The sequence below is a fragment of the Pteropus vampyrus genome, unplaced genomic scaffold (assembly GCF_000151845.1).
Source record: "Pteropus vampyrus isolate Shadow unplaced genomic scaffold, Pvam_2.0 Scaffold23, whole genome shotgun sequence".
Lineage (NCBI taxonomy): Eukaryota > Metazoa > Chordata > Mammalia > Chiroptera > Pteropodidae > Pteropus > Pteropus vampyrus.
This window is the reverse complement of record NW_011888804.1, coordinates 6,682,968-6,707,837: the sequence shown is the minus strand read 5'-3', so window position 1 is coordinate 6,707,837 and position 24,870 is coordinate 6,682,968. Positions and strand designations below refer to the sequence as shown.

At 42.4% G+C, this 24,870-nt stretch overlaps 1 protein-coding gene across 1 annotated transcript in view; it reads right to left on the bottom strand.

The window, feature by feature from the left end:
• Positions 1–24,870, bottom strand: part of FBXW8 (F-box and WD repeat domain containing 8) — a 114,469-nt gene that overhangs the window by 23,407 nt on the left and 66,192 nt on the right. Inside the window, 3 exon segments of the mRNA XM_023528247.1 lie at positions 1,075–1,202; positions 19,058–19,264; positions 22,146–22,342. Coding sequence (XP_023384015.1) covers positions 1,075–1,202; positions 19,058–19,264; positions 22,146–22,342 — 532 coding nt within the window.

Genomic DNA, 24,870 nt, shown 5'->3' with positions numbered 1-24,870 from the left:
AGAGGGAAGTCGAGGGGGGAAGGTCAGGAGTTGGAAATATTATCTGATGAAATAATTACTTTCGCAAGCTGCTACACTGGCGCCACGGCGACCGAGGGTCCGGCACAAAGGAGCGCCCGCCTGACGATCTGATGCCCCGCCCAGCAGCCCGCCACCTGCAGCCCGGGCCCGGGCCCGGGGGAGGGGGCGCCGCAGACCCCCGCCTCTCGCCACGCTACCTCTCTTCAGGGCACTGGATCAGACATGGCAGATAACCAGCCAAAAAAAAAAAAATATTTTACAGTTGTAAAAAGAATGAGAAAATTCTCTGTACTGATATAAAAAGATTTCCAAAATCCAAAAAAAAAAAAAAAAAAGAGACAAGACCAGACCAGGGGGAGAGGGTTACCGGGAGGGGAAAAACCTAAAATTTGGACTCAGAGAGTCTTTTCAAACACTTTAATCCTTTCGTGCTGATGGTTCCTGGAGCGTCCGTGGCTGGCACTGGACCCTGTGCCGGGAAAATTCGACTCCCTAAGCCAATGCGTTAAAGAGGAGACTGCTAATCAGCTAAATAGAAACTGGAATCTGTTCACATGAAGTCTCTTTTCCCCCCCAGCACCAGAGGGACACCATAGTGTTCTGAAATACACTCTTGACATCATTTGGCAGGCAATCCTATTTTGTTGAACATGATTCATCCCTTAGGTTATTGTTTTTAATATTAGAAAGTGAGCTTTTAAATGCCAAACAAATTTTGCAGCGGGGAGACAAAAGATACTCCAAGTGGTCTCACTGGACCTTCCACCAACTGCGTCCACCAAATGGCTTAAAAGACAACCTTCCCATGGTGTCTCAGAAGCGAGGCAGAGGCACGGCTCTGTCCAACTATTACCTAATACGAGACTTTGTTCTCCAAGTTCACAGAGACAGTGTTTGTGGGCTCGGGGCTGCTCTCAGGTGGGCAGAGCCTGTGGAGTGAGGACTGCGGAGTGTGAGCTGCAGAGGGAATGAGCGAGCGCAGGGCAGGCTGGGTGGCGAGGCCGCAACGGACGCTGCTGCGGCTACAAAATGCCGCTTATTACTCAGACGTACCTCCTGTCCATGTTGCCACTGACCATGAGATTGGGAGGGCTGTCCCTGAGGTTGACACACGTGAAGTCGCCAAGCGCATTCCCCAGCTTCGAGAGGCAGCGTTCCGCTTCCAGGCTGTACACCAGGATCTGGGGAGGAAGAACACGCAGCGTGCCATTATGTACAGCAGACCTGCGGGAGACACGGTTCACTCGGCACCGTCCACGCACGGCCGTTATCTCAGCTCCTAGGAAGCATGTTCTGCCACTACATAGCCCGATCTTCTCCAGGTCACGACACTACAGGGAAAGGCTGTTAGAATGACGAAAGGAAACGCAAAAGAAAATAAAGGAAAATCCAGAGAGTGCCTCGGGCCAAGGTGCAAACAAACTCAAAGGACACACAAAAAAAATGCCAAATGAGGAAATCAGGTTTCCCAGTTTCCCAACGCAGAAGAGCTGTGGAAAATAAGGTCACTGCTGCTTCTGGTTGGAATTAATGGGAAGGTAACAGATCCAGCACGGATCAAGCTGAGCCCACATGGGTTCTCTTTCTTTTGCCTCTGTATTTATACCACAGAAGGTAAAAGAAAGACCAGTATGAGTATCCAGGAAGATGAAGCTTGCACAGTTAGCCACTAGGTGATTCCTTTAGGCTAACCTACAAACCCAAACACAAAGTGCTAGTCCCCCACTCTCCCTCCCTCTCCAGTTCCTCTCCACTTGCTAATTTCAGGAAGCTCGGTTCCAGGAGGAATGGGGGCAAATAAGGCATTCTGCATCTCTAGACAACGTATTCATTAATGTGAATACTTCTGTACCTTCTCTCCAGCAAAAAGGAAAAAAAAAAAAAAAGGATGATGTATAAATAATCTTCCTGAAGATTATTTAAGTCTTTTACTAAAAACGAGTCTTATCGATTCAACTTAATTAACATTAAATGCTTGCTACGGGTGAGTCACTGCTGGAAGTACTGGGGACACAGTCCTCGGCCCCCAAATTCACAGTTTGAAAGCCTCCTCGTTAACGCACACACAGTTCTATGACACGTTCTAGTCTGTGGATCGTGTGTAATATTAATCACTGAACTGAAAAGTTTTAATATTTTGTAGTGAGATTCTCCTGTCTTAGCACACGTGTGAAAATGTGCTTCCTTTTTCTTGTTAACCTATTTGTTTATCAATTATTAGTACACAGGTTCTTATTTTAGTACTGAATTAATATTGTCTCCATCTTGAACACTGGTGATCTCGCCATCAACACATACTTCAAACAAGTCAATCTTTATAGTACAAACACTATATTAACTAACTACTGCTAACAGCACCTAAAAAAAAAAGGGGGGCAATTTCAAATTTTAAAATGCCTTAACCATAAAGACTATGGAGAATAAGCAAAATTGTATTTTTATTTTTATGCAGTTGAAAAGTTTCTGAGAAAATTTCAATAATTCTAAAATATCCAAAATAAGATTATTATCCCAGGCAAGAACACAGAAATAATCAAATCTTCTATCTACAGAGAATAACCTAGAAATGGCATTAAATCACTTCCTGGAGGGAGAGAAAAATAAAAAACAGCAACCTCATGGTCTACCATAAAAGTAATATTCTGCCCTTATTATCATGGAGCTTTCGGTAAGAGTTCTTGGACTCAATACCTTGTTTTGAAAATACTTCGACTTCTACAGCAGGAAGGTTGGCCTTATAAAATGTGCATGGTAAATAATTAGAATCTGATATTAGTTGCTTCCTAGTCTCTGCTTTTTCCAGAAGTTCTTCCTTGATAAGTGGATGGGTCATTTCTGAGTGGAATAGTGAGATACCTCTTCAAGAAGACTGCAAATTCATCATAAAGACATCTAAGTTAGTAGTCAGGAATCAAGTATTTTCTAAAATGTTTAATAATTCAATGAATCAGAACTATCAGAAGAGTACCTTCGCCATTACGTTTAGTTAAAGACCACAGAGACTGGAAAACACATTACCCATCTCAAAGGCGGTTCTTTCCCTGTTACAAGTCCCTTAACGACCTTTACCATTCCTCCCTCCCTCCCACACTCTCTCTCTTTTAATAAGGTTGAGCAAATGGGACTTCATTTTATCTGATTGCCACAGACTAGAGAGATTAATTATTCATGCTCACACTCTCCCTCTTGTTAAGACCATGCATTAGACTAATTTTTCTCTTTATTGCCCTAGTTGGGCGAGTCTCAATCCACGGCCACTTGACTCACTCTGAGGTGTATGGATATGCTGGAAAGAAGGAAAACTACCCGTAGCTAAAATCCTGGAGAAAATACACTGCACTAATGTGACCGCCAAAGCAATAGAAGTTGCTGGGGATTTTTTTCTTTTAGGTACCAAGTATATATTACCAAAGAGCTTAAATAGTGATCACAGAGCAAACTTTCATAGATGTTAGATGTTTAAGAATTATCTAAAATACCTAAACCATGTTAAGACTGGGAGAATGCAGTGTGTAGTTTGGGTGGTTTTCCTTTCTTTTTAGCTTCCAGGTGGCTAGATCTAGAGGGCACCTAGTGGAAGCGAGTATTGTTTACAAAGAACTTTAGCAGAAAGTTCTATTTTTTTCTTTTTAGAGATCTTAAAGTATTTTCATAAATCCTAGTCTTAGAATCTTAACTTTCAATTTTGTCCAAGCTAATCTAACATAACAGAATTACATAATAAAAAGTGGCAAACTTTTATATATCCACCTCTCAGAAATAACCACTTTAACAGTTTAATGTATATACTACCAGACTTTTTCTATACACATCTATCTGTCTTGTGTCTGTCTGTCTCCCGCCACTCCCATATGTGTGTGTAAAACTGTGCTTTTCTCTGAATGGGATTATTGTTTTGCAATTTGTTTTTCCTACTAAATAACATGAGAGTTCTTTCCTTGTCAGTGCCTCTAGATAAATTTTGTTCTTTTTAATGGCAGCAAAGAATTTTTCCATGGATATTTGGGTTGTTTCTAATTTTTTAGACAAAATAATTTTTTAGACAAAATGGATATTTGGGTTGTTTCTAATTTTTTATTTGCTCAATAGCTAGTCAACAGTATTTATTAGTCATCTTCTATGCAGTAGGCACTGGAATGAACAGGGATGGTGGATGACGTGCAGCAGCCTCAGCCTGCTGCCAGCTGAAAAAACCCACCTCTTCGCCAGCTGGTGCACGGCCACCAGCTGTCCTGCTCCTCCATACAAGGGACTCACCTCTCTGAGGAGACCGACCTCATGGCCATGTCCTAGCAGCTGGTGTTGGAAGCAGCAGGGGCAGCAGTGTAAAGTCAGGAAAGAAGTAGCGGCCACAGGCCCAACATCTGGAAAGCATCGGCCACTGCCCTGGTACAGGCAGGCTCTGGACCCTCCAGGTGTGACCTGGACCATTTAGAGTGCCCAGAACTGCTTTCCAACCAACCCACGAAGGAAAGAGCTGAGACATGGCTACTGTCCCTGCGGTGGGATGAGCTCAAGGCAGGTCAACCTCCCCCTTCACCCAGCCAGACCAGATTTAGCACTGCGAACGCTTCCTAAATCTGGGACTGTACCACCCTCATATTTAAGCAGGAAGCACTTGCACACGGGAATCGCTATGAAGAGATCACAGAGCCTTGAGGCTCCGGACTTCTGGTCATGTACCGATGAATGACAACAGAAACCTTAAGTTTACGAAAATAGTGAGTCTTCCTCATACTCGTATGTGCCCAAGGCGTTCCGCTGACAACAGTATCACCCCGAGCGGCTGCTCACTTCCTGAGAACCCCAGCACTGCCTCTCCAAGGAGTGAGGGGTCGTCCGATGGCTTCCTTACAAGTCTGTAGCATTTTTAAAGGCTTCGTGAATTAAAGCTAACTTGTCTGCGCCGTTTTAAGAAAAGGAAAAGTGGCAGAGCAGAAGTTTAGGAGATGACACGCGGGGCTGAAGCAGAGTAAAAGATAAAAGACGCGGGGGACGATGCGAATACAATTCCTGGAGACGACGACGTCCACCTCCTTTCTTTTCGGATCCCTAGCAACCCGCTCCATCACTTTTTTTTGCTCTTCTAAGGGGGGAAAATATGATAAGAAGCCAAATTCTAGAAAGCAAAGCAAATAACCCTTTGCTCGTCCATCCCTAACGAGCTTATTTTGTGCTCTTTGTGCCCTTAAGACACAGAGCTACTTCTCTCGTCAGTGCTGCAGGTATCTGCCGTCTACACGCTTCATCTGGTGTTCCCAAGGTGCCATCTTAAATTGTGCATTACCCTCCCCCTCCTTTTCCCCAGACCTACGGTTCTCAAATACTGAGGGGTAGGAGAGTCACAGAGGAAACTGTAATTTTAGGTCAGCTGAGACTGTGACCAAGCACCATGCCGTGTATTGTAAAACGCTGTCCTAGACTCGGCCTGAAAGATTCCTTGAGAAGGAGACCCTATCATTCATTCTTGCAGCTTTGATTAAGGACTCTTCAGCTTCCAGGTGCTTAGAAAGTGCTTACAGACTGATTGGTACACATTATCAAGTAAACTCAGAGCTTAACACAGTCCAGGACACAATAAATACTCAGATATTCCTTTTTTTGCGTAACACATCCCTCTATTTCTTGATGTCTAATCTTGCTGCTGGCTTGTACAAAGGAACCACTGCATCCGACTCAAAATAGGAGGTTCCACAGATCTCTCTCCGTAATATCCAGATTCTAGAACTCCTAAACTGTACCCACTGCTGACAACATGGCAGACTAGAAGGTCTGGAAAACCCTCCTGTTTCCAAACACCGAAAACGCTACGTAAGATTCAGTCTATTAACAAACATTCCTTCAACCATTCTGTTTAACTTCTAAGAAATCATAGAAATTCTGAGCAGCCCAAAATGGAGAGCACTAAAACCAGAAAGGACCGTGAGCTCCCACACCAGGGTGGTCTGGGGACATCTGCCAGTCTCAGGAGCCTAGAGAGCTGGGGAGCAGGAGGCAAAGCTTGTAGCCAGCACCAAGTGGAACATCAGAACTGAGACTTCTGCCCAAAGCTGGGGCCCTTGTGCAGCTATGTACACTAGGTAAAAAGCAAATTAGGGGAAAAAATCTGTTCTTTGGCAAAGAGAGTCTACCCAGAAACTTGTCGGCCTCAGGTTCAGCTAAGGATGGAGAATGTTTGCTCTAGGGTTTGCAATCACATGTCCGCCCTCACACAGGTTCAGAGTTTGAATTTATACTACCTGCAAGGCCAAAAAAACCCCAGCCCAGTAATTAGTTTACAGTACTGTCAGGCTGGTACCATGCCTTCTAGTTCCTGGCAGAATCTTCTCAGGAGGAAGACCCTCTCAACCCAAGCCCCTCCGGAGAGCTGCAAATCAAGATCAGCCAAATATGAGCTCACGATAAAACGAAATTCCAAATACAGAAAGAAACAACTCATTGTAAGTGACAGGCAGAAAACAGACGAATTAGACTTCCAAGGATATCAGATAAAGAATGTTTATAGAGTAAAAGAGGGTATGGGTCAAAAGCGGAAAATTGATTAAGCAGCTCTGAAAAACAAAACAAACAGAATTTCTAGAAATTAAAAAGTCAGTGGATGAGTTAAGTAAGTAATTAGAGTCCAAGAGAGAATTCTGTAAATTGGAAGACAGATTTTAAGAAATGATTCGGAATGCAACACAGAGAGCAGAGGAGGAAAATATGAATGAGCTGTGGATAGTGCAGAGGAGAGAACAAACTGGCCTAATAAAGAACTAACCTGAGTCTGCACAGAAAGAATAGAGAACATGAGGAATAGGAAAATTTCGACAATGATCGAGAATTTTCTACCACTAAAGGAAGGAAGCACAAAAAAATCCCCAACAGGAAAAATAAAACTCCACACCTGGAGGCCGAGTGAAACCACAGAAAATTAAAGACAAGAAAAAGATCTTTAAAGCAGCCAAAAGAAGAGAAAGTCCTAGAAAGGAATGACAATTAGACTGACAGCCAACTTCTCCGTGACAGTGACATCGATGGAAGTCACAACCAATAATCTCTTCAAAAGGCCGAGAGAAAATAACTGTCCACCTGGAATTACAGAGGCCGAGCCAAACTACCTGAGAATGAGAGTGAGATAAAGATTTTCATGAGGGTGAAAACACAGAGAACACCTGAAGCAGGGAGACCCTCAATGAAAGAACTTCTAAAGAATACACTTTTGAAAGATGGAAAATCATGATTTAAAAAAAGATGGGAGCTACTGAAGGAACTGTGAGTAAAGATTCAGGTAAGTCTGCATAAAAGTACACCAATACTGACTATAAACAACAACAACAATGCCGATTTGGGGTTAAATAAATAGAACAAACTGTATCTAGTCCTTATTATTACCAACAGCCAGTGCCCTGACTCAGGGCGACGCACCACGAACACAAGGATGCCAGACGCACAGGGGACCCGCCAGCATTACGGTGTGGAGTGAAGAGAGGCTTCCTTGGATACCTGTACTGCATGTGGCACACAGGAGGGGCTCTGCATATATCTGACGGAAGAATGAATAAATGCTACATAACTCTGCCTGTATCTACAGGTGAACAATACACCGGCCTTACAGTAAAGGGATGCTCATGCATACAACTGAACGCAGTAAGTCAATTTGCTTTCCACCAACAGCAATGTATTCAGCTGGTTCAGAAGTGGAGGTACAGTTTCATTTGATACAGACTTTGAAGTACAAGACTAGTAATGCTCATTTTAAAAAAATAAAACATACAAACGAAAAAGACCGCCCATTCTTGGGGCAGAATTTACTCATGTAAATGACCCGAGTTGCTATTCTGACCCCACATAAATATGACCCACAAAAATGTGGTCAAAAACTTCACTACAAAAAATGCTGGGTCCACATATCAATGTTTGCATACAAAGCTAAGTGAATAGCCTCTATAAATTCACAGATGAGCTCAGATTTAAAAAAAAAAAAACAACGAGAAAGACAGACAATTGGGGAGGGAGGGGGAACTAGTAAGAAAAGAGTAAATCATACACAAAACAGCCAATAAAAAAATAAAAAAGCAGTTAATATACATGAATAATGGATGTCTGATTTAAAAGCAGTTTACTCCGATATGATGTAATTTTTGACATTCAGCCAGAGAGACTATTTTGTAAGTCCTTGCCAGAGATAAGTCAGAGCGTGAGGCTTGGTAACAGGCATATCTGTGAACATGTGGAAAATGACTTTCACCACCATCCCAAAGGTGACTTTCTGTTGGCAAACAAAAACTTGCCTCTCAGGTGCACTTAGCAGCAGCAACGAGCAAGATGCAAAGCTTGAAGAAATGGCCCCCTGACAAGCACAGATCCCTGAGCACCCCCCCTCGACAGTTTCCATGACATGCTTCTGGCACAGTCCACATTCAAATGCAACACAAAGAGAGAAGCAGCTTGGGCTGCCTTCATGTTTAAGTTTTAATTGGAGTGACAAGCCCATGAGGCCAAGATATTTCAGGGACGGGACGGTGTTGCTGAGTGTCGCCAGGCGCTGGGTAGGCAAGGCCCGTGTGTGCTCTCCATCACCAAGTGCCAATGCACCTGCAACCCCCGCTGTTCCAGGACTGGACTCTGCCTGGGAAGGCACTGCCAATCACTGCAGACTGTGCCAGACTCGGGAGCTTTGTGATGTGGGCAGATGTCTACAAAGGACAGGAGCGAGGCCAAACCAACACCTATTGTGACCTAAGCCTGAAAAGAACCCAGAGAGCAAGAATATGGTCTGGTGAAAATGCAGGCAAACGCGATCCAAATCTATTTCTCTCCCCTCCACGATCTCCACATGCACCCACAGGTACTGGAAATAAGGGAGGGCAAGTCTGCTTTGTGGGGTGAGGAGATTATGCTGATTTGCTTTGGGCATCTCCTTTAACAACCTCTGTCCTAACACTAAGAACCACAAAGAACTGGTTGTGGGTACATACAATGAACAGGAAATGCTCACCATATAAGCATTTAGTCCAATGAAGAGATTATAATTATTATGCAAATGTGTAACTGAAAGCTGAAAATCCTCACATCCTCTTTTGATGCTCCCAACAGGCCTCGTTATAATAAAGAGCATGGACAGTTCAAAGCACTTCACAAATATTAACGACATTAACTAATCACAGTCTCCATGAGAAAAAAAAGTTACTATTAAACCTGTTCTCCATTGGAAGACTGAGGCTGCAAACTATGAAATGCATTCTTTAAAATTAAAAGCAATTTGGATATTATTTAAAAAATGAGAAGATTACAAGTGAGATGACTATGCTGTGAAGAGAGCTGTAAGCCTATAAACTCAGTTAACACCGTACGTGGGGTTCAGGATATTACACTGACTTGGATATCAATTTCCTGTTAACTAGTCTGGCAACTGCTAGTTTGGCCCCAAGTTAGACTAGACAAAGGCTTAGAAGAAGACAGGCAGAATGTAGCTAAAACCAAATGACTGAAACAAGCGACAGCTGATGGAGGAGAGTGACAAATCGCAGTGAACATGGGGGCCTTTGGTACAGGGCAAACAGTCCACCCATGGCTCCCCTTCACACCCGGAGGGCATGATGACCTTCAACGCCATACGGTGCATGACGGTACTGGCACGGACATGCTTAGCAGTGCTTCGCACATAAAGAACACTATAAATATTAGCTGTTAACAATTATGATGTGCCTTTCACACAAATCCTTTTAGAATATCATTCCATTTGATTCTTACAACCACCAAGAGGAAGACAGATAAATACTACTTTCTATATTTTATGCATAAAGAAACTAGGGTTTAAGTGATTTTAAATAACTGGCCCCAAATTTCACAGGTAACAACAGTAGCCAAGGACACACTAGGCAGAGAGCCCAGCTATTCTCATTCCTGTGTTAATGTTTGCCACCATATTATTCCTGATTTCTGGCAAAAATGGTTATTAATAATGGCTAATAGAGTGTTCTCTTATGTGCAAAACACTGCCATGATGCTTCTCTCACCTGATCCCCCAATTCCACAAAGTGGGTATCATGATTTTACTCACTTTACATATGAAGAAATGGGTAGAGATGTCAAACCACTTACACGGCTATGAGGTTTTGGAACCAGGATTCAAACCCAGGTGGGTGGGTTCCAAGTCCATGCTCTTTAAACATCCACCCCAGGTGTTCAAAGCGTGGCCCTCAGACTAGCAGCATCGGCAGCACTCACCAGACGTGCAGGTTCGCGAGCCCATCCCAGGGTCGCTGAATCAGAAGCCTTGGGGCTGGGGTCCAGAGAGCTGTATTTTTCTGACACCTGCTGGCATCTGAGAACCCCTACACTACATCTACACTGCCTCCCAAGCCAACATCGAATTTCAGCCTTTAAAAAAGCATTACTCAGCTCTAAATACTCACTATGTGCTTCCCAACTGATGCCAATCTCATTAAGAACAGTCCTGGGCAGTAACAGTATCACAACGTGGGATGCAGATCCCGCACAGAGTCAGAGAAGGGGGTTGCTCGCTGAGAGCCAGAACAGGTGGTGAGGCTCCTTCTGGTAAGTGGGACTCTGGACGGACCTTTCCTGAAAGGATGAGGAGACGCAGGAGGAGGAGAGGGAATGCTCTGGATCGCACCAGCCTGGCTGGAGCAAGGGCTGGTTCTGGAGGTGTGGGACTGGGAGCCTGACTTCCCTGGTCTTGAAGGCCAAGCAGGAGGTGGGCACCAGGGCCTCCTCACAGTCTCCGGCACGCAACCATCACTCTGACAAACCTGCGATGGACCGTGAGGACCCAGGGAGCCAGCAAGTGGTAGGAAAGGTCAGGGGCAAGTGCGGGCAGGGGGCTGGAGAAGAACTATCTCCAAGTCATTTTCGATATACATCGTAAAACTTATTGTGAATGTGAGATAAGAGTTCACGGCCCAAGTTACCGTCACAATACAAAGAGGCACCTGGAGGAGTAGGTGGGTCCTGGGCCAGAGGTCCTAACCTCGAAAGACCTGAAGAAATCTGGGTACTGAACTGGGAGCAGGAGAGGTGAGCGGAGGCTGGAACCCAGGTCACAGCAGAGCTGCTTTCTCCGTGCCACACAGTCCAGACGATTCCTCCCCTCATTCTGACACACTGTAAACCTCGTCTCCCCTCCCAAGTCCCTCGATTCAGAATGTGAGTATTGAAATGTGGACTGAGTTTTCCTTTGCCTATCTACAAAACCAGATTTACCCTGTAAATTAATATCACACTGAGAAAATGCTTAAAAGAGTAATGTTTTTTTTAAAAAAAAGTAACTTTGCATCCATTAGAACTCATCTGCAGCTCAATAATTGGTAAGTTAATTATAAACCTACTGCCTAACAGTGCCTCACAAAAGACTGAAGCTCTGACTAAATCAATCAAATTCATCTATGTATTGAATAAAAAACAAAAGTTCTCTACTTTGTAATATTACATTAGTCTAGTTTATTGAGCTACTGTGTATTTGAAAATAGTAAAATGTCTTAAATATTCTGAAATTCAAACTCACATAGGCCATTTTCTATATGTTTCTTTCTCCTGCCTTCCCCAAACCAATACCATCAGTCTAAATTGTCTGAATATGTTATACATAATTGAACTCATATAGCCTATTCTGCAGTGTTACAGGCAAACATTTCCAATAGCCCTCCCCTTGATCTTCGGTAACTGAAAAACAAACTGAGTTTTAATCCTTGTAACAAACCTAGTTGCTGCTTGGACAGGAGACTCATCTGGCTGGAATAGACCAAAGCCATACCTCCCCCACCCTCCACCCCCGCCCATCTACAAGGTTGAATAAATAAACGTAAAGATCAACCCCAAGTTCACAGTCTCCCATGGGTGTGAAATGGTAAACGAGGACAGAAATGCCACATAAATAATCAGGAGAGCCATTAGAAAAATTAGGCCCTAAATAAAAGTCTAAGCTTAATTCGAAAGACAAACAAAAATAGCAATGATCAGCATATTCTTCAATGTACTAATGTTCTTGTAAGCTTGCTCAGAGCTTCGAGAACCCTGATCAATGTTTCTGAATATTAGAAAATGATACAAATGTCATTGGTACACAAGCCTTCGCTTGGTGAAGAGGGCTGGCTCTGTGTCTCAAAGTGACTCAGCATTCGCACGAACTTACTGCATTAGTTCTTCAAGAGGCTAAATTGACCTGTCCCTTTCTATTCTAAATGCATTTTTTCAAAACTATTCTCTGGAAAATGAATCTGCTGAGGGACCACAGACTGCTATCAGTACTTCAGCACAGTTCCCACAGTAGCCCACAGTACCCGTGCCCTGGCAGGCCTGGGTCACCCCAATGCTGCTTCCGGGCTCCCCTGGAAACCCCTCCTCCAGGTCTGTTGCCTCTGCCTGGACTGTGTTCTTGACTAAGGCTTTCCTGAAGAACTCCAACCTGACCCCAGAGCTGCTGGGGATGGGGAAGTACTGGTGCTCAGTATCTAACAAGTACTGAGCACAGCCATGTGCAAAAGCGTACGACCTACCTTTCCCAGGTATTATCCTGTTCGCAAACAGGGAACCCGAGGCATGTAAGTAACTTGCCTAAGGTTCGTCTGACTCTGAACCCCTTACTCAGTCCCCAGTGGTTCTACCACTACCTTAACTTGGCGGAAAACACTTTTCCCTCTATTTACTTTCTGTGAGTTCATCGCTTCCTCACGGGAGTGAGCCAAGGTCGATGGAGACCCTGAAGCACTCTAAGCTTCCATAAGCAGCAGCAGCTGTCCAAGAAATACTTTTTGCAGAATCAACATCATCACTGGACAAAAGATCAGAGGTTGTCAGGTCCTCAAAGTCTCCAAGTGAGAGATTTCTTGCTCTGTCTTGAGAAACCCGAGGGCTCCATGAGGGTTCTCCCACCATGTAAGGAGAATCTAACATATTATATAATCACACTAACAATTATATCACGACTGATACCATTTTCATATTAAAATATGCACAAAATGCATTTGAATGTTCAATCCTCCCCTACTTATTTGTATAATTGTTCATCGCTCTGGGATTCAGCAACTTCACTATTGAAGGTCTCCCTATGACCTCACGTCCATCTCGGTATGGATAAAAATACCTTGACATCGCTAAGTTGCTGTTAAGGAACACAAGGCTGTAAGCCCTGAGGCAGATGTCACGTTTGAATCATCTCTAGGTTTCCAGTGCCAGTCAGAAATCCAGCACATAGTATGCGCTCAGTAGTCATTAACAATGACAGTAACCTCGGCAACAAAAACGGGCCCTTCTGGTAGCATCACTCAATAACCCAGAAAACCGGTCTCCAAGAACTGCTTTCCTAAATGACTCCAAGAAGAAAGGAAAAATAAAACATTTTAAAGGTTTACGGTGAAAGTGAAAAGGAAATGAGATGTGTCCATTGTGAACTTTCCATTTTAAATTAGTCATCCTGCTTCAAAAAGACTAAGTTTTTAATTCTTCTCTGGAATGAAACCTTGAACTAAAGAAAAGACGGACTGCATACTCGGAGGTAGGCATAGAGGAGCGTGGTCGGGATCCACGAGCACCGTGTCTCCGATTCCAAAGGCTCTCCCAGACAGATATTTCAACTCGTGACGAGTGCGAGCAACCAATCCAGAGTCTTTTCACGTCCGTGTGAAGGGAATGATTATCATAAGAGACGTTAGCAATTATTTTCCAGCGTGATGTAAGCTGAGGCAGCAGCGCCAAGCCAGCGTCCTTGTCAAACACATCCCAGCCTTCAGGATTACTTCACTCACATCCCCCTGATTAGGATGCACACCGCGCGCTGCTTAATACGGCCTGCCACTGAATGCCAAGCACTTCGGAACTAAATTAGGAAATGTGTCCAAATATACAGAATGATGCTAAGAGCCCTAAGCGGGTCTCTCTCTTCCTTTATGAGGCATGAGACTCGTGGTCAACATAATGCTCTTAAGTGAGGCAATTCTATCTCCTCACCCTCCATCGCTGAGAGCAAAATTTAATTCAGGGAGCAAAAGAATTAATAAAGACGATACAGTATCATAAGTTATGTTTTCGTGGGTGGAAGTATTTTTGACAGATTCAGGAGGTATAGAAACGAATCCTAAAGGAATGTTTGGGCACAAAGGGCCACAGTGACAGAGCTGACTCTGCTGTCTGCTCTGCAGCGCGGTGAGGAGATGAGGCCGGAGTAACTGCGATAGCACTGGTTCTTCTACAAGCACATGAGACAGCAACAGCTACCTTTAAGGGCATTAATGCCACTGAAGTCTGAGAAGGCAAGAATGCAACAGCAAAAACTTATTAATTCATTTTCACCTCAAAGTAAAAGACCTTTGAGCGGCCCTTCTCACCACACACCCCTTGCCCAGTGAGCTAGGAACTGATGAAAAAGTACCAATTTCCAGCCTGATCATGTCTGCCGGCCATAAGCATGGCCCTTATGAGATCTCCTTAGGAAAGAAACAGTAGAGCAATGGGCTTCCTCAACCCTCTTTAGAAGCCCTCAGCTACCTAGCAGCCTCCAGTGGTGGAACAGCACAACACAACTCCACAGGTAAAGAAACGAGTTTAAACCACCTAATCTCTTCATTAAAAATTCAAGGAACATAGAGGCTGAACGGAAGGCCAAAGGTCATGTGTCCAACCCTCCTCATTTTACAGAAAGAGGCAGGTCAGCTTACCATCTCAAATGGAACCACGGACTCTCCCTCAAACAATACCAAATACGCTGAGAAGGGACACATACCAGGGCATGGTGCAGTTCTTTCCACCCTCACGGTGACCTGAGCGGGCTGTTAGCCGCACTATGCTGGTTCTAGGCAAAGCCATGTGATTCTAAATGAATAGGCATCCATCCTAAAATCAGAGAGCTACAAAAATATTTAACGAAGAGCAGGACCAGACAGATCTCTGTATGTTCCTTCTGGCCTCATTTGTTGTGATCTTTCTGTAAAGCTGGTGAGAGAAAAGATGTCAAAGAACTGCTAAAGGAATGGAATGCACAGCCATCTGCCACTTTCCAAGGGACAGCATCTATAGAGGGTGATAGTTATCAAAATTATAAAGGCACAGACCCCTTTGACCCAGAAAGTCTACTTTGAGGAACTAACCCTACAAACACATTCATGTGGACCAAGTGTTGTTCACATCAGCACAAGACCCGACACAATCTAACATCCATCGATAGGGGACTAGCTGAATGAAGGTGTACCTCCACAAGCTGCAACATCATAACGTCGCAAAAAAGAGGCAAAAAAAAAAAAAAGCCCCAAACAAAAACACATCAAAGAAACACCTAGAAGTTCTGTATTATGTCATAAGAAATGATGAAATGATCTTCAAGAAATTTTGCTGCAGGAAAAAGCAAGGTGCAGAACAATAATGTAGTATTTTACCATTTATATTTTTTATATGTATGGGAGGACTACCCATACAATATGTATAGGTAATTTGCTTACATATGCATAAAATATCTCTGGAAGAATGCATAACTAACTGACAACACTGATTTGGCTCCAGGAGAAGAAACTGGGTGGCAGGCAGAAAGGAGTGGGAAGGGGTCTCCCACCGCATACCCTTTTCCTCTCTTTTGATTTCTGAATCAGGTGACTGCATTACCTAGTCAACACACACACATACACACACACACACACACACAAAATATGTTTAAAAATCTGATCTTTTAACAAAGAATGGAAATAGATAATAGCCACTTTTTTCTATGACTTTAGTTGGTTCAAGCAAATGCTGGCCACGCCAAGGGTGGCCCCTAGTCTGACCTCCGACATTCCTGAGATGTCGCGGAGCACTACCTCTCCGATCCTTCCCACCAGAGCTGTATTCACAAGCCTTTTCTTAGGTTAAATAGATACATTTTCACTACATTACTTGGTTTCATTTCCTTAGAAAACTGTTTATTCACAGAGCTAGGTCCCTTGACAAGAACCAGTTTGTTGAAATCTGTTATAATGCTGCTTTACACCCCCCCAATGCCAGCAACACAACTGGTCCTCTGTAATGGTCTGTGATGAACACGCGATGGGCTGGCTAGCTCGATATAGGAATGGATGAATCGGAACCATTATTATTTGATGCTCAGACAGCTGTGGTGCCCATAAATGTTAATGCGATCATCAAATGGTGCAAGGATATTCTCCAACTAAACAAAAAGAACATCTCTGGAATACTACAGGTTAGAGAAATTTCAGTTCCTGACTCAAATTTATTCTCTATCAACATTTGGACTTCACTGTCTGCTTTTTATCACAGTTAATCCATAATAGACTATAGCTAAACCCCAGTTTTGTATCAGGTACAAAGATAAACCAAACTCTCTGTTCTCATAAAGCCTTCATCTGATTCCGAGTTATACAGGCCAGAGGCACAGACACAAACCCCCATGTGTATGTAGCTCCAGGCAAACTCTATCGCTAATAGTCTCACACCAACCTAATAAAATGTGCTGGGACACATGCTGCCAGGCCGAAGCACAGATATAGCCAAAACATGGCATTCACAAGCAAAGTGACACTGAGCATCTCACAAGAGATTATTTGGGAATTATGACATTACCTTATAGGATAACAGGATGACATAGTGCAATTCACACAGAAACGTGACATGACGATTAGATTTCTTAAAAATGCAAGTTTTTCTGCGGAAGCAGAAAATCCATTAAACACAATCAGATGGCAAGTCCTGCCTCCGCAAAAATAAGGCAAGTTTCATAGATAAAGTTTGGCTTCCCTCACGTTCGAGTGGGTGGTGTTCATGTTGAAGAAACATCTCAATGCAACGTTATTACCAGCACTACTAACAACAACCAGCCGCCCACCCCCACAAAGTATTTGAAGGTTTGGTGGTGTATTCACAAAATATTTGGATGACTAAATGCTACTGTCAAATTTCAAATAGATACTTAAACACATGCTTGTAGCAAATTTACTTCCGCTCTTAATTTTAAAATATCAATGGAAAAATACCAGTAACAAGTTTCTTAAGGGACTATAAACTTTCAAAAGTGAATTTTCATAAAATTAAGGTATTAATAGGCTGATTCTTATAACTAATGCCTTTAATTAGATTGGAAATTTTCAGAGGCATCCAAAAAAAGTGCCTATTTATATCAATATCTAAAAGATGCTCTCAGTCTAATTTTGCACTGAACTATCCCTTTAACTGATTTCTCAAATATATCTACTACGATTTTATCAAAATATACGATTGTATAGAAATAAATCTACTCAGACAAGTCAAAGAGAAATAGGAACTGCCAGATGAAAAATTTATTGAGAATATGAAAAATTTAAATCAGGCTAGTATTAAATATACGTACTACTTCACTACACTGAGAACTTGAGAAATAAATGAGATAACTCGAACCCGAAAGCATAATGGATGAAAAATTAGAAAGCAAATACACAGTCTTTCTTCTCTCAACAAATGAGCTCACCAGGGATGGGAAAAGAAAATTTTTCAAAGCCCGAGAAAGGAAACTGCCTTAGGAAACCAACTGCTGTCCCCTTCCCCCGCTTCCCAGGAAGACAAAACGCAGGAGTTATATCACCACAGACTTTTCAGCTCACATATGCTGATTATGCTCCAACAAAGCAAGCCGTCTTGAGCACAAAGGGAGTCCCTTCTCACGGTGAGACTACAGTAAGCCACAAATATTTTCTACTGCTTTATCTAACTTCCTGAATGAAGAATATATAATTGGAATCCAGGATGCGTCAACTCTTTGAGTATTGACTAAGTTGTAAAACCAGTGACCACCTAGACAAATGAGATTTGACCTTTCAGGTGACCATACACATTATGGGAAACACAAAAGTCACAACCGGAGGCCAGAACCGAGCTAGGAGTGGTAATGAGAGGAGGCACACGGTGATAGCTAACTCCTACATGTCAGGCATTAGGCTTAAAGCTTTGCGTACATGTTTTCATCTTACAATTCTACAAAGCAAGTACTGCTATGAACCCCCTTTTACAAAGGAGACAACTGAGGCATGAAGAGGGTTCAGCAGTAGGACTGGGATTGGGGTGTGTGTGTCCAGAGCCTGGCTCTCCTCCAGCCCACGGCACTGCCATGCGGAGGAGGGCCTCATCCTTAGGAGCAGTATGTGGTCAGAGCAGATGCTGGCTCAGAGAAGTTTCCTCCCACGGATTACACCACTGCTAGCTCCCTGGGTCAAGGGCAGGCAAAATGAAGGAAAAACAAAACTTTATCCCTCTCTCCCCTGATTCCACTGGATGAGAGTTCCACAAATCAGCTCTAAGATAAGACTACGTACTTGGCTGACAGTCAGGGTAGTAAAATGCTAGGCAGTGACAAAATTTAGTCATCGTGCAAAGAATTTCAATTAAAAACGTGTCTGGCTCTGAGTATCAGAAGCACTATCATGTACTGTTAGTGAGAACGTCAATTTTGAAAAGCAGTTTGGCAATGTGTACCAACATATTAAGTGCACATATCCTCTGACCAAGCAACATAACCACTAGGAATTTCTCCCAGAGATATTCTGCACAAAGACTTTTGCAAGTTGCAACACACACTCCAGCATGGTCGATAGCAGCCTAGACAGTGAAAGCAATCTAAATGCCTACCAGTGGGGGGACTGGTTATGCAAACTATGGATTGCAAGCACATGTTGGATCCTAGGAAGGGGGAGTTTGGTACGCACTGACATGGAATGCTCTCCAAGGTATATTACTGAATAACATGCTGGGTATAGAACGGTATATACACTATGATCTCATTTCTACAGGGATATGTTTTTTAGTGTATAAATGTCCCTATTAAAATTTTCTAGATGGATACCTAAAAACTAAGAATAGTTTCTTCTGTGGAGTGGGGCTGGGGGAAAAGAAGAAAAAGGAAACAATTACTTTTCATTTTATATCCTTTCGAAGTGCTTAAAATTTTTTTACCATGCTAAATATATATTTCCTGAGTACATCTTTAAAAAATGTATCAGAGAGCTTTAATTTTGTAATTGCCCTTTAAAAAATAAAAATTGATGTTCTTTTTTGTTAATTGCACATCTTGCTGTTTCTGTACCTTATTTCCTTCGTACACCCATCCCAGACTCTTCACTCCAAAAGCAGCCTGGTTGGCTGAGACATCTAGACAGGTGACAGGCTGGCCATAGACGTAATGGAGGGTTCTGGCAGAGTCGTCAGCCTTTAGCAGATAGACCAGATCTCCAGCAGTGGCTACCGCCACAGGGTACCTTCCGGTATCTGGAACTATTTCAAGGTAGTCAACCTGGTAAAGGATAAGAGTTGTTTAGTCCTTCAGGTCCCCACTACAATTTATCCTGACTTGGTCAAAAAAATATACAGTTCCTCCTACACATCAATGAGAAGACCAGCAAACCCACAGGAAAAGACAGGTAAAGGGGACGGTAAATGAAACACAGTTCTTGCATAAATGAAAAGATGCTCATCATAAAAGAAACACAATACACTCCTAATAAGAGAAATACAAAGTAAAAATTCGAGATACCATTTTCACCTGTCCTATCAATAAAGAGTCTGCTAAGACACAGGGCTAGAAGTGAAGGGGGCAACCATACGCATGGGTCCCACTGTTTGGCAGGATATAATCTGGTCCAACTTCTATAGAAGGAAATCTGTCAACGCCTATCATGTCAAATGCACATGTGCTCTGGCCTAGCGAGTCACTTCTAGGAATTTACTTACAAAGTCAAATTTATGCAAAATGACTGTATAAGTTTATTTGCTGTAGCACCATTCTGTCATAGCTAGAAACTAGAGAAACCTAAACATGCATTGCTAAGTACTGTAATGAACTAACTGACAGTATATCTATGTGTTGGAATACTATGCAGTCAGAGAAAAAGGCATGAAGACATTCTTTGTGAACTGATACAACTGGGATCATCTCTAAGGAAAATCTGGAGGAAAAGCAGGAACGCAAGGTAACAGGATTCACAGCGTGCTGACGGGTGAAGATAGGGCAGCGGAAGCCTGTGATGTCCTTGGCTTGATGCGCATCAATCTCCTAACAATGGCTCCTCCGAAGAGGAAGTGGGGGGGGGGCGTTGTTGTGGAAGTGAAATTTCTCACCGGGCACCTTCCTGAGTCTTTTAAATCGTGAACCATGAGAGTATAATAACTATTCAAAGAAATTTTTTTACCAGAAACTGAATAAATAAAATTTGCTCAGTTGCTCAGGAAAAATCACATTTTAACATTTGTGTAAATACCAAAACTGCTGCCAAAACTGCTCTCCCCTGGTTTCAGTGTCATCCAGAGCAGAAAGGCCACCGCCAACAGCATTTTTTCACCACCACAGGATCCCGGACAGCAATATTGCTACCACTTTCTCTATCCCCTGAGCTTCCTTCAAGAATAATTTGCTTTTCTAGATCTGTAAGTGGCACGTTTCCCCCAAGTGCAGTTTATGACAGGTTTCACCTCGAGTACATTCTGAGTACAAAAGCAGAGCATGGGTCATGCTGTGTAATTAGGAAACTCCACAATGTAAATAGACAGCACTGCCCTGATAATAACTACAAGAGTTCAAAAGCTTGAACGGTGAGGACTGTCCAGAGGAGTCCAAGACAGAGAGGAAGCGTCTGGGTGACTCTGCTAATCCTTGGGTCCAACAGTGTGAGTGGCGGCCCCACATTGGGAGCCGAGGACCCACCACAAGGGACGGATATTCTAGGCTAACGTTACAGACACGGGAACACTGCCCACGCAATTTGGGGAGACTACCTGGGGAAGACAAAAACGGCCCAGCTCTACAGGCCAGACGGTGCCCTTTCTTGTGACAGTGTATTATGTGGCAACCCCCCACCCAGGGTGAGAAATAATACAGAAGAAGTGTTAAAACACGTGCCTCTGGCAACAGTTGCTTGCCCCCTTTCTCTACTCTAAAAATCATTTATTTTCCTAAAACTGACATCTTCAGTTTTGCCATTTAATTTCATCTTAATGTTGGATTTTGGACAGACTAAGAGGCTCGGATGGACGGTGGCTGTGCCATTTGCTGGGAGCTATAAAACGACTTCAAAAAGCTTCCAGTCTGTGCCAGGATGCCCCCTGATTGCCAAGGCAGGATTTACATTTTATAGAGGGACTCGCATCTTAAGTAACTGTCTGAATTCATATAATTATTGCTGGTCTACAGTGTTCTTTAGTCAGAGACCAGATGATAAGACCCATGGTAGTTTCGAAAACAAACAAATATGATACTTTCACGTTTTTCTAATAAAACCCAAGGTGCGGTAAGAGCCCCAGGCAGTTTTTGGGGGAACACTAAACCCAAACTTCAGAAATCTGATCATTAAAGAGATGAGAAGCTTATGGAGGTGAAGCAGAGACACCACGGCTTTCTAGTTATTCAAGCCTAACAAGACTTCCACCAGCAGGAAAAGGGAGGGGAAAAGGATTTGTTCCAGGTCAGGCTATCAATTCATTATTCAAGGTTGGCTCTTCTGTTCACTCTCCCACTAGTGCCAAAATCAAGTTTGTTTAAAGTACATCCAAATTCAGCATTGACAGGTTTGAGCGCTTCCTTCTTACCACCAAATCATCTCCTACCATACAAATGCAGAAGCTCACGTACAAATGAACTCAGAAATAAGCTCTATATAAAGAACTCTTAAGGCTGGCTCAGCCTCGCACGACATCCTGGGACATGGCTGCCCAAATAACACTGACTTAAATCTACTTTCACTCAAGAGCTACTCTTAATTCCAGGTGAGAAAATCTCAGGAGGGAGAAAGTTTAGGATGAAAGCCTCCCTTCCCATACAAGCTGGGATGGTACCACTGAACTCATTTTCACTTAGAGATTAGGCCAGAAGCTGACCTAGGGTTTCCAGGGGTGACCGTCCGGGTGATGCAAAAGAGGCTGAGGGCCGCGGCAATGAGAAACCCTGAAGTCAGCCCTGGGGTTTGAATCACAGCTTCTTAGCTCTGAGACTGGAGCAGGTCCACAAACTGCTGTAAGTTTCTATTGGCTTCTTGGTAAATAGGGAAATAATAGCACCTCTTTCACAAGGCTGTACTGAGATTTATTCCTGTGTTGGGAGCTGCCAACATCATTACTACTTGTTTATGTTAGATCCAGAGGTTCTAAGAATAAGAAATAAGATGACCAGACTAAAAGCTCACCAGTTTCTGAACTTCAAATTCTGCAGCTATCTGCCAATACCCCTCCTCATTGGGGTGTAACATTACAACATCGAAAGCAGAAGCTGTGGCAACAGTTGCGTCTTCCTGGCTGAGGGCTAGTGCCTGTATTCTCGCATCGTGCTCAAAGCGATGAATAGGATCCTTTCCAGTCCTTAGATCCCAAATATTAAGAAATCCTATGTAGAAAAAATATTTTTTTAATTCACTTAAAATGCACAATTATAGAATAACAATTGTTCAATATAAAGAAAATTAAAAGATAAATGATAAAATGTTAAAAAATATATTTGTACCACATAAAACAAAGGGTCAATTTCTATAATAAAGGGCTTCTAAGATTCAAGAAAAAAAAAAGCCACTGAAAAATGAGCAAAGTACATGAGCATGCTGTGTACAGAAAAAGAAACACAACTGACATAAATATAAGAAAACAATGTAAAACTTCACTCGCCATTAGAAAAATACAAATAAAAACTAATACAATACCAATCAAATTGATCAAGATAAATATATAAAACATTTGTTGTTGAGAATATGGGGAAATAAGCTTTCTCTTAAATTGCTGGTAGGAATGTAAACAAATTCACCCATTTTGGAGGCAATTTGATAATACTTACCAAATTACAAATGTTCTTAATTATGTCAAAAGATTGAAAGTTATCTATAGTCCATCAATATAGAGCTACTTAATGCCACCTAGATAGTTTGGAATTTAAATAAAATGAGCAGTTAAAAGAAGAAACAGCCTTATTAATAAGCTATGTGAAATGATCAAAATATGCTGTCAAATGAAAAAGGTAAAGGACAATATAGAGGTATAGTATGCTACACTACTTTTATATTTAAAAAAATTTACACGCACACACGTGCACGTGTACACATAAGGCGAATATCCTAGAAGGCCACACAAGAAACTGTTAACAGTGATGAGCCTCTAAGGAAAAAAACCACAGGACAGAAACAAGAGTAGGAGGGAAATTTACTATTTATCTCCTTGTACATTCTGAAATGTTTTCCAAAAATTACCTTTACTAAAAAGATAAACTAAAAAAAAAAAGTTTTATGAGAGCGATCTAAGAAGAATAGGAGTACATATGTTGATTGCTGATTAGTTTTAACATATGGAGTTAAGTCATTCTACTTGTCTACTCATTTACGCAACTAATAATCATGGAGCACCTGTTCTAGGCCCGGCACTGCTGTTCTACATGCTAGCAACACCTGAAAGCAGCCATTAACCCACACGCTAAGTGGTTTTTATAAGTACTGTACATCCTTCCCTTCCACCACCCTCTTCGAGCTCCAGTTGGCCATGGTGCTTTATTATGCGTTGTTGTAAAACATGAGCTTGACTATCCCACGCTTGTTAAAAACTCCGATTTTACTATACACCCTTCTCCCCAGCAACTTGAATGCTGCTACCCATGTGAATCCCCCTCATACACACTGGACGTGTCTCCAACGTGCTCGAATTGTCTACAGCAGTAACCTCCAGGGATGGTCCCAGAACCAGCAGCATCAGCATCACCTGGGGGCTTGTTAGAAATGCAAATTCTCAGTCAATTTGAGCAAATGCTCAGGTTTGTGAACCCGTACAGGTAATTACACTTTTCTACTTCCCCATATTTGGAATGCCATTTATTCTTTTTTTCTCACCAAGTAATTTCTTTTTACCATTCCTGTCCACTAAGCTACTTCTTTTCCTCAAAGATTTGCCCAAGAAAATAACTACTTTCTGCACATGCTGGATAATGCTCAGTTCCAATTCCAAGAGACTTTATTTTTCAAAATTTACTGAGAAATAATTTGTGGAGATAACAGTCAGTGGCTATTTGTCTGAGTTCGAATCCACCTCCAGTGCTTGCTAGCTGAAGGCCTCGGGCAAGCTACTTACAGTGAGCCAGTTACCTCAACTGTAAAACTGAAGATAACATTATCTACCACACAGGACTGTTGGGCAAATTAAAGGAGATAAAACATAAAATGCTGGAGACAAACCTCTCATACATTTTTATGTATTCTATAGTTCCTGCTGTGTTATAATGCATATTTAAGCTATTAATAGCACTAACTTCCTCCCAATTGCTCATCCATAAATCCAGTCCTAGTTCTATAACTTCCTATTACCTAAAACAGATGAAGCTTTTCATTTTTCTTCTCTTTGCAATCTATCTTCCCATCTTGTTTCTTGCTTTGTACTTTGTCTTTAAACAATAAATGCTTTGAACTTAAGATCTTACTATAAAGTATCCTTCAGCACTAAATAAATGTAGTCAGAAGAAAATAATACATTTGGGCTGCTTTGCAAGACTCTCGAACTGTCAGTAGGCTAAGTTGGTGATTAAAAACAAAAGCAGAGCTTTCTTCAAGTTACATGTTGCTTCAGATTTAAAACACAGGGTACTCAATATCTCAAGTACATAATATCAAAAATTATGATAAACTTGGGGGATAAACATATCTCAAAAGAAAAGGTTCCATAACACATTCCCCAGAAAATATGTTGGCAAATTCTTTCCATTCTGACTCGGAAGAAACAGACATGCTGCAGAAAATGCCAGTGGCTCGACACAGTAACACAGGAGACAGGTACATTCCAAGATGTGCCTCTTCCCAATACTTCCGCACTGCCTTTGTTTGGAGACATCACAATCAACAGTAATGAGAAATAAAAATTGCTATTTGCCTAGAGCTTTCCAACATT